Here is an 11,728-nt window from a genome sequence, read left to right on the forward strand (position 1 = left end):
CCTCAGTACACACACACACACACACACACACACACACACACACACACGAAAAAAAAAAAAAGAAGAAGGAGAAGAGAATGAAAGAGTGTAGATGAAGCTATGCAAATATTTTGGAAAAACAGCTGTAAGTAGCTGTTCTTCAACAGTATCTGTAATATCAGATGGGAAAGACAGTGTTTGTGTACATCAATCATTTATATATTACCTCATTCATTCCAGAATATCCTGAAGACATTATCTACACATTTTAATTTGAAACCAAGTGAAGCTTGTTCAAAGTGCTGTAGTGAGATTATTTTCATTTGGGTTAGCATCTGCTCTCTCCTCCAAAAAGTTTCCTTTAGTGAGGGAAATTTAACATTCCAGGACGATTTAGAAAATGTTCTGTTGGTTTGTGAGTAGGAGTTCCGGGCTTTAATTCTAATTCTGTGCCCAGTTGTGTTTGTAACTGTGATAAGGCACCTGACATCCTGGCACTTCAGCTCCCACATGAGAAAGATGGTCTGGGTAGAAAAACCTTTCATTTTTGAGAAAAATATATTGTAAAGATAAAAAATATCTACCATTCTCATATTGGCAGTATTTTCAATGTGGTGATGCCAAGTGTGAGCATGCCATGAAGGCATGGGCAGGATGTTTGCCAGGTCTATGATAATGGAGAGAGTTTTGGGCACTGACTATGCTTCCTGCTGTCTGAATAGACATGGGGGCAATTACAGAAAAGTGGCTGAGAGCCCAGGACAGAGAAAACAAAGGAAAGGCCCAGCCGCAGCCACTATGACTTGGCATGTTACCATGTTGGGATTCTCTTGTCTTTATGACACTTGGGCAGCTGCTGCATAAATCTTAAATAATATCAAAAGTGATTATGTGAGAAATGAATAGGAGTAATCTGAATAGGGAATCTGGTAGGTCTGGCCAGCTAGAGCTTGTGGTTAGTCAGTCATTTGAGCCAGCAGTTTATTAATTTGATGTTAAGTGGGAGGATGACTTTCTACTTGTGTGGGTGAGGCTTCATTAAAGAGAGAGCCTTTGTGGGTCAGGGGTGGGAGGTAGTAAGACACTAAAGAATTGTTAATGAGATACTCCTTTTGTGCATAAGGGCTCACTCTCTGGGGCTGGGATATGTTCCAACCTCAGGTAGATGTAAGTGAGACTGATTTTTGCCTCTATGAGCAGTTACCTGAAAAAGAAAGGAAAAAAAAAAAAAGTGGTCTTGGAACCTAGCCTCTGAGTTTCAGCTCAGCTTCAGTCAAGCACTCCAGGGTACGCCAAACGCTGTGTATTCATTGAAGGTTCCTATTTGTCTCTTCCAGCTTCTGCTTCCTGCTCCTGGTACCTAATTTCTGCTCCTGCCTTCCACTTTCCTCCTAATGTGAGCTCAACCTTCACTTTCTCTCAGGTCCTCCTCTCTGTTCACTAAGCTGCACCCTTCTGCAGAGTTCCTTCCCTCTGTGTGTGTAAGAAAGTGTGTTCTCTATCCCTCTGTTCTCCTCTAGCAAAGTAGTATCAATTTTCTCTTATACCATGTGAAGTTTCTGTCTCCTGCTCTCTCTTTACTGACCAGAGTAAGTACTTATTCTTCTAAACCTATTTTAAGTGTTAAAAATACAGAATCCCTTCTCTACAACTGAAAGACGTTTTTAATCTGATAAACACATTTGTCCTATTACTTTTACATTGCATGGATTGTGATTTGGGTAGATTCTCCAATGACTTCAATTACACTATTATTTATTCTGCATTTTAAATTTATTCTGCATTTTAATCTATTTCCTGTTTACCATGCAGGGACCACATACTTCTTTCAGAACTTTTAAAACAATGCAGATGTCTCCATTTAGGTCCAGTCTTGTTAGAATGTCCATAAAAGAAAAAGGGGGGTGCGGGGGAGGGGCGCGGGGGGGGGGTTGGGGGAGGGTGGCTCAGTGGTAGAGCACTTGCCTGGCAAGTGTGAGGCCCTGGGTTTAATCCCCAAGTAATGTCTTAATTACCTTCATCAGCATTCAATATAATAACACTAGGTCACATTTAAATACCTTCCTTATGCTTGGTAAACTAGGTTGTAGCCTGTGGTCTTTTGATTGTTTAAATCTTTCTTTTTAGGATTCTGCCCCTAGAATGAAGGGGTTTCTTGCTACCTAGTCATTTCCACTCAGTTTTACTCCTTCTTTTTTAAATTCCTTGAGTACTCCTTGGAAGTTTACCACTGATTTTATTAAACTCCCTTTTATAGATCCATCCCTTTACTTCCATTTTATGTTCATTTTCTACTCTCATTTCCTGTCCAAATCCACTTCCTACTTTTTTTTTGTTTTCCCTCCTAGTGAATCATGTAACAAGTGAATTCAGAGTCTGAACTTTTTTTATGGGCCTATTTTCAAGTTTTTTAATCAAAAGTCTATCTTGCTTATATTCTGGTCCTTTTAGGCTTTTGAGGCCCTGGGCCTTGGGATTCATTTGCATTATTTACCATCATATGTTTTCTGGTGAGAGCCCAAGCTACTCTTGGGTACAAAGGTACTTAGGTGCCTTCGAGAGCTTCCTGGCTGCCTAAGCCTGCATATACTGGTTGAGGTGTTTATGTTGGGACAAGTCAAGGATAACTCATACTTACCTAGGGACTTCTTACCCCACCCTTTGTAGCCATGTAACCTTTTCTTATCATGTAAAGGCTTATGATATTTTTAGCAGCCTCGCTTTTATCAGTGGTTGAATACCAACTATTTAATAATTTTTTTAGGATTGAGTTTTATCAAGTTAAACCAATGTACCTACCTTTATTCCACATGCTGCAAATAGTGCATGCATTCCTGGTCATTAACTAATACATTCCCCATTGCATTAGTTTTATTCTCCATTGGTATTTTAGAAATATTATAGAACCTGCCAAGCATGGTGGCACACACCTGTAATCCCAGCTCAGAAGGCTGAGGCAGGAGGATTGTGAGTTCAAAGCCAGCCTCAGCAACTTAGTGAGGTGCTAAGCAACTCAGTGAGACCCTTTCTCTAACTAAAATATTAAAAAGGACTGGGTGGGCTGGGGTTGTAGCTAAGTGGTAACAGCACTTGCCTACCATGTGTAAAGCACTGGGTTCAATTCTCATCCCTGTATATAAATAAATAAATTAAAGTCCACAGACAACAACAACAACAAAAAAGTTTTTTTGTTTTTTTTTAAGGGCTGGGGATGTGGTTCAATGTTTAAGTGCCCCTGAATTCAATCCCCAATACCAAAAAAAAAAAAAAAAGAAGAAGAAGAAGAAGAAGAAGAAGACAAAAGAACAAAAGAAGTATTATAGAATCTATAACCTGATTGGGAAATACTTCCTTATTGAAGCCTAATAAAATAATAAAATGGTTTGTGTATCTTTATATATCAGGTGTTTTGTTTGTTTATATTGGGGATTGAACCCAGAGGTGTTTTACCTCTAAGTTCCTAGCCTTTTTTAATTTTTTATTTTGAGACAGGATCTCACTAAGTTGCTTAAGCTCTTACTGAATTGCAGAGGCTGGTCTCGAACTTGCAACCCTCTTGACTCAGTTTCCCAAATTACTAGGATTATAGGTGTATGTCACTGCATCCAGCACAAATTAAGATTATAAGCAAAGGGGAATAAAAGGTGCTTTACTGAAATTGAAATGTTTTTACCTAATTCTCAAAGCCAAATGTTCTTCCTCTCCATGAAAGTTATCCCCTTCAGAATTTGTTCTTATTATAGTTTGTACTGCTTTTACTTGGCACTCGAATAAACTTCTTTCTTCTGGGCTGTGATGACATTGTCTTCTGATCCCTGCCCCGCCTCCCCCTACTCCCCTGCCCTTAACATTTGGTGATTTGGTGTGCAATTTTTGTGTGCGGTGGCTTTTGTGTGCCCTTCTATGAAGTCCAGCCCAAGCCCATCTATCTGTCCTCAAAGGCTGCTACACTTAGGACAGATAATTTGGGAAAGGAATTCAGGAGAGATTCTTGGCTTTGAAGAGTCAGCTGATGGAATTAGAAATAAGTTTAGTATTCCTATGAGAATTGACTGACTAGCCAATTACTACATAAAGAAAATCCCAGGCCCATCTCAGCAGAGTACTAACTCATCACTGCCTATGCTAGTTAAAGTTGTCCTTTTCCTTTTTCTAGAAGTTTCAGGCACCTGCAAGAGAGACCTGCGTGGAATGTCAGAAAACAGTCTACCCAATGGAGCGTCTCTTGGCCAATCAGCAGGTGTTTCACATCAGCTGCTTCCGTTGTTCTTACTGCAACAACAAACTTAGGTAAGCCAGACCAAGACAGTCCTTCTCTATGTATAGTTGGAGCTTCAGAGGCAATCTTTGGCTTTTGGATCATTGGTATTAAAATCTACTGTGATGATGATATTGTATTGAAGGCTCCTGAATAAAGTAAAGATACCTGCTTATCGACAAGTATTTCATATAAAATGATAATGATATTTGGGGCATTTAACCACTAAGCCACATAATTCCAAGTTCTTTTTATTTTTTATTATTTTCATCATTTTATAAGTTGCTTAGGGCCTTGCTAAATTGCTGAGGCTGGCTTTGAACTTGTGATCCTCCTGCCTTAGTCTCCTGAGCCACTGGGATTACAGCCATGCACCACCATTCCTGGCTATTATACATTGATATGTTCCTTTACATATTAAGACCTAATTTAGCGGATTTTTTTCCCTTGGTGTCATAGAATCATAAAGTTAACAAATCCCAAGATGTTACCTACCTGAGCTCTTACTTCAAAGTGTACTAAGCACTGTGTAAATAAATAGCAATAAAAAGAGCCCCTGATGAGCATGTATATTTTTCCATGTTGCTTCATTTTATTTATTTTCTGAGAAAATAATTATTATGTATAATTCTTCTAAGTAACTCAAAGACATAAATATGACAGATTGGGGTATTAGTCCACATTAAATTATTTTAATCATCCAGACCTAGAGAAGGAAGTTATAAGATGCTACTTTCTCCAGTTTTCCTTCCAGAGCAAGCATCCCTTCTAAAATACTCTTGAAAGATCTCCTGCCTTCTGCATGACATTTATAGGGGGTAGATGCCTAACCGCAGCTAGTTCCATTGTTAGCTCTAGCTAGACAACTTTCCCTTATATTGAGCCAAAATCTGACAGATTTTCATGCATTAGTTCTTTTTTTGCACACATAATTAATTTTTTTCTCAAAACACATTACTTGGAGAAGGGGGAAAGTTGTCACCTTTATAACCCTTTAATATATACTAAGATATGGGCTGGGGGATGTAGCTCAGTGGTAGAACATGTACTTAGCAAGCATGAGGCATAAAAATAAATAAAGGTATTATGTCAATCTACAATTAAAAAAATAACATATACTAAAATATACCCTAAAAAATACTGATCCAGGTATGGCAACATACATTAGCAAACTCTAAGCAACTTACAGAGACTCTGTCTCAAAATAAAAAATAAAAAGGGCTAAGGATGTAGCTCAGGGTAAAAATACCTTTGGGTTCCATCACCAGTAGTGGGGGGGAGCGGGGGAATGTTACTCTGAGCCAGGTATAGTGGAGCACATCTATAGTCCTTGGGAGGCTGAGGCAGTAGGATCACAAGTTGGAGGCCAGTCTGGACAATTTAGAAAAAGGTTATCTCAAAAAATAAATAAATCTGTATGTAGGCCAGATGCCATGGAGCACACCTGTAATTCCAGCAGTTTGGGAGGTTGAAACAGGAGAATCAAGAGTTCAAAGCCAGCCTCAGCAATGGGGAGGTGCTAGACAACTAAGTGAGACCCTGTCTCTAAATAAAATACAAAATAGGACTAGGGATGTGGCTCAGTGGTCGAGTGTCCCTGAGTTCAGGATTGGGGATATAGCTCAAACTTGCCTAGCATGTTTGAGAGCCTGGGTTCAATTCCCAGTGCCATAACAAAATAAAAATAAAATATATTATCCTGCAAGAGATCATATCTAAAGACTTATCCAGCACTAACATTGGGTAAGACCTTCCTCCTGGCTACTGCTCACTGTTCTCTTATTAACCATATCTTACATTTATTCAGTCAGGAGTAGCTATTGAGTGCCAGCTGTTTTCAGAGCATTGTAATCATTCTTGTAGAATTAAGTTTTTAAATTACAACACAAAAAAGATTCAGCTTTTTACAAAGAAATATCATTGTAAATAGTTAATAGATTATAAATATCTAAGCAATATGAGTGATCAGAGCTAGGTATGATTACCTAGGGAATATTTCCTGGAAGAAGTAATTTTTAAAAATTTTCACAGAGGAGAGTGAAATCATTTGAAAATGGGGAACTCATGCTAAGTGGAAGAATGACTTGTGAAGGTTTAATCTTGAAAGTAAGCACATTTGTATAAGGATTTTAAAAAGAAGAATTGCTAATATGTTTTAAATGGAGTAGGGAATCCTAAGTCATTGATGAACTTTCAAATAAATTTCTCATTTAGTGTAAATAAATACTGGAAATGCCTGTTATTAGCCTGCAGGTGTAAATGAGAGTATGAAGATTTTCTAACTTTATGTTCTTTTTCTTTTGATGACAGTCTAGGAACATATGCATCTCTGCATGGGAGAATCTATTGTAAACCTCACTTCAACCAACTCTTTAAATCTAAAGGTAACTATGATGAAGGCTTTGGGCACAGACCACACAAGGATCTATGGGCAAGCAAAAATGAAAATGAAGAGACTTTGGAGAGATCAAACCAGCTTCTGAATGCAGGGGAGACCCCTCAGAGCTCAGGAGTAGAAGATGCCCCCATTGCAAAGGTGGGTGTGCTGGCTGCAAGTATGGAAGCCAAGGCCTCCTCTCAGCGAGAAAAGGAAGACAAGCCAGCTGAAACCAAGAAGTTGAGAATCGCCTGGCCACCCCCATCTGAACTTGGCAGTTCAGGAAGTGCCTTGGAGGAAGGGATCAAAGTGTCTAAGCCCAAATGGCCTCCAGAGGATGAAATCAGCAAGCCCGAAACTCCTGAGGATGTAGATCTGGATCTGAAGAAGCTGAGGAGATCTTCTTCATTGAAGGAAAGAAGCCGCCCATTCACTGTTGCAGCTTCATTTCGAACATCTTCTGTCAAGAGCCCAAAAGCTTTGTCCCCACCTATCAGGAAAGGTTGGAGCATGTCTGAGCAGAGCGAGGAGTTTGCAGGAGAGATAGTACCAGAAAGGAAACAAGTGGAAAATGCCTGGGTCTCAGAGAAGAATGGGAATGTGGGAAAAATGGCCTGGCAAAACAAGGAATCTAAAGGAGAAGAGGCAGAGAGAAGAAAGGAAATTAATAGTTTTGAGATGGGGAGTGAGAATCTCATAGAAAATGGTGCAAACATAGATGAAGATGACAACAACCTCCTCAAACACCAGTCTCCACCAGAATCCAAGTCTCCAAATAGGTCCAGCTTTGTAGATGACACCTCCACTAAAGAATTTGCTACTCAGAATCAGAAATCCCAGGATGTGGAATTCTGGGAGGGAGAAGAAGTGCAAGAGCTGTCTGTGGAAGAACAGATAAAGAGAAATCGGTACTACGATGAGGATGAAGATGAGGTTGAGGATGAAGAATGACAAATTGCATTGGTGTTAGGCCTTAAATTCATGTTAGTGTTAGTGAGCCACTGCCCTTTATCAAAGTGATGCACAGAAACAGGTATTGGATTATGAAATGACATTTATGTTAAAGCAACTTTGGAAATGAATTTCTGCTACCAAAAAAAAAAAAAATCCCATACTACTGCTTAAGTGAACCAGTTATAAACACTAGAAATAACATTACTTAAATCTTTCATTTTAATAGTGACAAAATGCATAAATGCTTATAAGCAGGGAAATATTCCAAGTGATCTAGTCCAAATTCCATTGTATTACCAAATGGCAATATTAAAGTAAATGGATGATTAGTATACATTTTACACTACAAATCCTATTGTGGAATTAGAGAATATACAGAAGGAATTTAGGGACTGACATGTTATGATTAAATGCACTTTAGCATAAAGGGCGTAGTTGTATATTTTTAACAATTATCAATTTTTTAGTATCTACTATTAAGAGATCAAACATTTAGTCTTTTTTTAAAATTAGGTTAATTTTCTTATTCTCATATATATGTGGGGAATTTTTTGCTTTACATCCTGCTCTAAATCTGGAATTGAATTATTGAGGTACAATACAGCCATCTTTTCAGAGCACCTTTTGAGACTAATAAAGAACCAACCTACATGCTTTGGTGCCTGGAGAGATCCACTGTCTCCAAATAAGCTATGTATTTGCCAATGAGTTTGATTACATCCCAAGTGATTGCTTTTTTTTTTTTTTTCCTGGTGGTGTCTGTGTTTCTCACAATTCACTGAAAACTACATCTTTTTTGTGAGAACTGTTGATCACTGTTCACCATGCAAAAGGAAGAAGAATAACAGAAAGAACCGCCTTAAATGACATGAGCTCAGACCTCCAAAACCTGTATTTCACTTCTGATATCCCCTTTCTGAGGCAGTAATTTTTTAATACTTATCAGCTCTGAAGTGCATTGATTTTTATTGCAGACAATATTCCCAGGTTGAATTAAACCAACCCTAGGCCTTTTTCTTGGGATGGTTTTCTTTAGTATTAAGGCTTTAGAACATTATAAACTTTACAAGATTTGTTGTACATAATTGATATTCCAAATTGTATGTATGAGAGTTAAAGGTGTTTTAAAGATATAGCCTTTTCTTTTTACTGCATTTATAGAGATTTAGCTCTAATATTTTTTAGAGATGTAAAATAATCTGCTTTCTTACCATCTTTCATAGTCTGAAACATTTTTATTCAATAAAGATTTTAATTTACATTTTAACTTTTCATGTTTCTTTTCCATTATTTATTTAGATTGTTACAGTTTTTCAGACTAGTAATTTGGAAAGAACCCATTTTAGTTGAAGAGACAAGCTATGAATATATCACCACTAGGTGGTAATGTTGGGCCAAGTTTGGACTTTGATCCTCTGAAGGAAGACAAATTTTTCTAGAAAACTGCAAGCAACTTGGCAAGAGATATTAATGTGTGCCTTCCAAATGAGATGTTTGCTTTACAAATGCAAAAATCCAGTGGTGGTTTTTATGGTTTATTGTATTCAACATTTATTAATTCTGCTGGGCGCAGTGGTGAATACCTGTAATTCCAGCAACTCAGGCAGGAAGATCACAAGTTCGAGGCCAGCCTGGGCAACTTAGCAAGGCCCTCTGCAACTTAGACCCTATCTCAAAATTTTAAAAAATAAAAAGTTCTAGGGGTGTAGTTCAGTGATAAGGTACCCCAGGCCCCAGTACCAAACCAAATAATTCACCTTACAATTATGCCTGACCTTCTAAATAGAATTTCCAAATGCCTCTGCTGAAAATATCTGTATTCCACTCCAGGCAGAAACATTTTTGGTTGTTTGATATAGAGATAACTGTTCCAGTTGTTAAAGTTTTTGCGTGTTTGTTTGTTTGTTTTAATAGGTTGGAAATGTAGACTTCATTGCAGATGAAGAGGGTTTTTAAAAATTTTTTTTTGGGGGGGTATTTGTTTGTTGCAGTATTGGAAAGATTAAGTCCAGGGGCACTTTACCTCCACCACTGAGGTACATCCCCAGCCCTTTCTTATTATATTTTGAGACAGGGTCTAAGTTGCCCAGGCTATCCTCAAATTTCTAATTGTCCACAGTGGCATGTGCTACTAGGCTTGGCTTTTACATTTCCAGGGTCAGTGTATGTTCTAAGGGTTTTTTCTAGCCTTCTAACTATATGGCAGGGTACTTCTGCTCTTGCTTCCACTCCAAACTGAAATGATTTAGAAATCTCTATTCACTGTACAAATAATCCAGGAGTACCTGACATAAAATATCCAAACCTGGTTTGAGCTTACCACTGGTATGTGTTTGTTTGCTATTCTAACTGTCCACATGATATTCATTTACTGACCTTATTCAAAAAAATCTGTTTGCCTTTGATATCAGTTGAGTATGTCACCATATGTCAGGCATTTGGGAACTAAAATTACCCTTACAATCCTTTTCTATAACTTTCAAGGTCTATTAGACATATCATTAATATACAGGCACAGAGAGAAGAAACAAAGAGTAGCTCCACGTTCAATATAATAATAGGATGTCCTTGTCTAGAGAATGATCAGATAACACAAGCATTTCAAGGGAAAAATTTTTTAAAAATCTACAGCCAATAAAAAGTTAATCATTTGTTCTTTCAGCTGTCTAAATGAAGGCAACTTTGTTTGGTTTTGGTATGTCAATGGTGACAATTGGAAGAGGTAAGTTTTTCTGTTGGGAAAGAACAAAACAGACCAAGTTTAGGACTTGAGATGTACAAGGAGATTCTGGTTATGACTGCTAGAAAACAGGCTTGATTCAGTAATTTGCTGGTTGGATTATACCTAGCCAAAGTGAAAGCCCAACTTAGTTTGCTTCATCACATATTTCATTATCAATATGTTTTCTAATGGCCAAGAGGTTCAGAACTGGTACAAATGCATTTTGAGGGAAACCATTTTGAATAGTCTTAGACCAAGATTATTGTGCACTGGTTCCTGCATGCCAAGTTAGCATGTTCTGTGTTCCTTGAAGCTCTGATTTAAATTCCCATAGGACCAGAGAGGGATTTTACTTCCTTTTAATATGTATTTTTATTTTATTTATTTATTTTTAAAGTACTTAAGGATAGTGCAAAGCCTTTCCGGTTTATTTGTAAAAATTTCTGGAGGGATACATTATCTCAAATGCAGATGCTTCTTGACTTTCAATAGGGTTATAGCCTGGTAAGCCAATTGTAAATTTAAAGTATTCTTTTTTTTTTTTTTTAGTTTTCAGCGGACACAACATCTTTGTATGTGGTGCTGAGATTCGAACCCTGGCCGCACGCATGCCAGAGGAGCGCACTACCGCTTGAGCCGCATCCCCAGCCCTTAATATGTATTTTAAATATAAGGTAGTTACCATTAAATTATTGCTAGGTTTGGGTGAAAAGGGCTTTAGGTGGAGGTACGCAGAGCAGAAGCAATGGCATCACCTATTAATTTGTTAGGAGAAATCAGGGCTGGGGATGTAGCTAAGCCATACATCATGCTTGAGGCCCTGGGTTCAATCCTAGACACCCCCCACCCCAAAAGGAAAGAAATGCAAATTCATGAGCTCTACTCCCAACCTTCTGAACTCAGAATCTCTGGCTGGGGCTCAGAGAAAAAAACTCCCTCCGTGTGGGATATGAGAAAGCTAATATTTGAGTTGATACATGTTAGAGTTTGAGAAACTGAAAAAAAGCAAATCTTCTAGTCTACTCCTTGGAATGGCTTTTCCCCGCCCCGTGCCCCCCTTCCTCTCCTTTGGGAACCCAGATCAGAGGCAGGGCCAAAGTTATTCTGCTGTAAGCATGCCTTACTAGCTATAAAGTTACTTTATCTGTTCCCAGATAAGAGAGATTTGATTCGCTTAATGCCCCCCACCCCATCATTCTATTTAACCTCTGGCAATTTAACCATGAAGCCAGGTTTTTAATAGACCGAATTAGGGTTCTAAGGTACTTGAGGGACAATTGAGTCTTTTGGAGAGGACTAGTCTATTTCTCCCCTCTTTTGTGTAGATTTATGCAGAGTTCAATGTTCACTGTGAAAACCTAAAATTAATGCAGTTTATAGGATAAAGGTTCAAGGTTCTGGAGTCTAAAGACTTTCTCATTACCACTTCTTATCTATA

The 11,728-nt window shown here is 38.2% G+C and overlaps 1 protein-coding gene across 3 annotated transcripts in view; it reads left to right on the top strand.

The window, feature by feature from the left end:
- The window catches only part of Lima1 (LIM domain and actin binding 1), a 93,845-nt gene extending 85,010 nt beyond the window's left edge, over window positions 1–8,835 (top strand). For all 3 annotated transcript variants that reach the window (XM_078014705.1, XM_078014704.1, XM_013358497.4), the window contains 2 exons: window positions 4,136–4,269; window positions 6,548–8,835. In XM_078014705.1, the coding sequence (XP_077870831.1) occupies window positions 4,136–4,269; window positions 6,548–7,565 (1,152 nt within the window). In that variant the 3' untranslated portion in view covers window positions 7,566–8,835. The remainder of the gene's footprint in view (window positions 1–4,135; window positions 4,270–6,547) is intronic.
- The last annotated feature ends 2,893 nt before the right edge of the window (window positions 8,836–11,728 follow it).

Source organism: Ictidomys tridecemlineatus, chromosome 6 (genome assembly GCF_052094955.1).
Source record: "Ictidomys tridecemlineatus isolate mIctTri1 chromosome 6, mIctTri1.hap1, whole genome shotgun sequence".
In the NCBI taxonomy this organism is placed as follows: Eukaryota; Metazoa; Chordata; class Mammalia; order Rodentia; family Sciuridae; genus Ictidomys; species Ictidomys tridecemlineatus.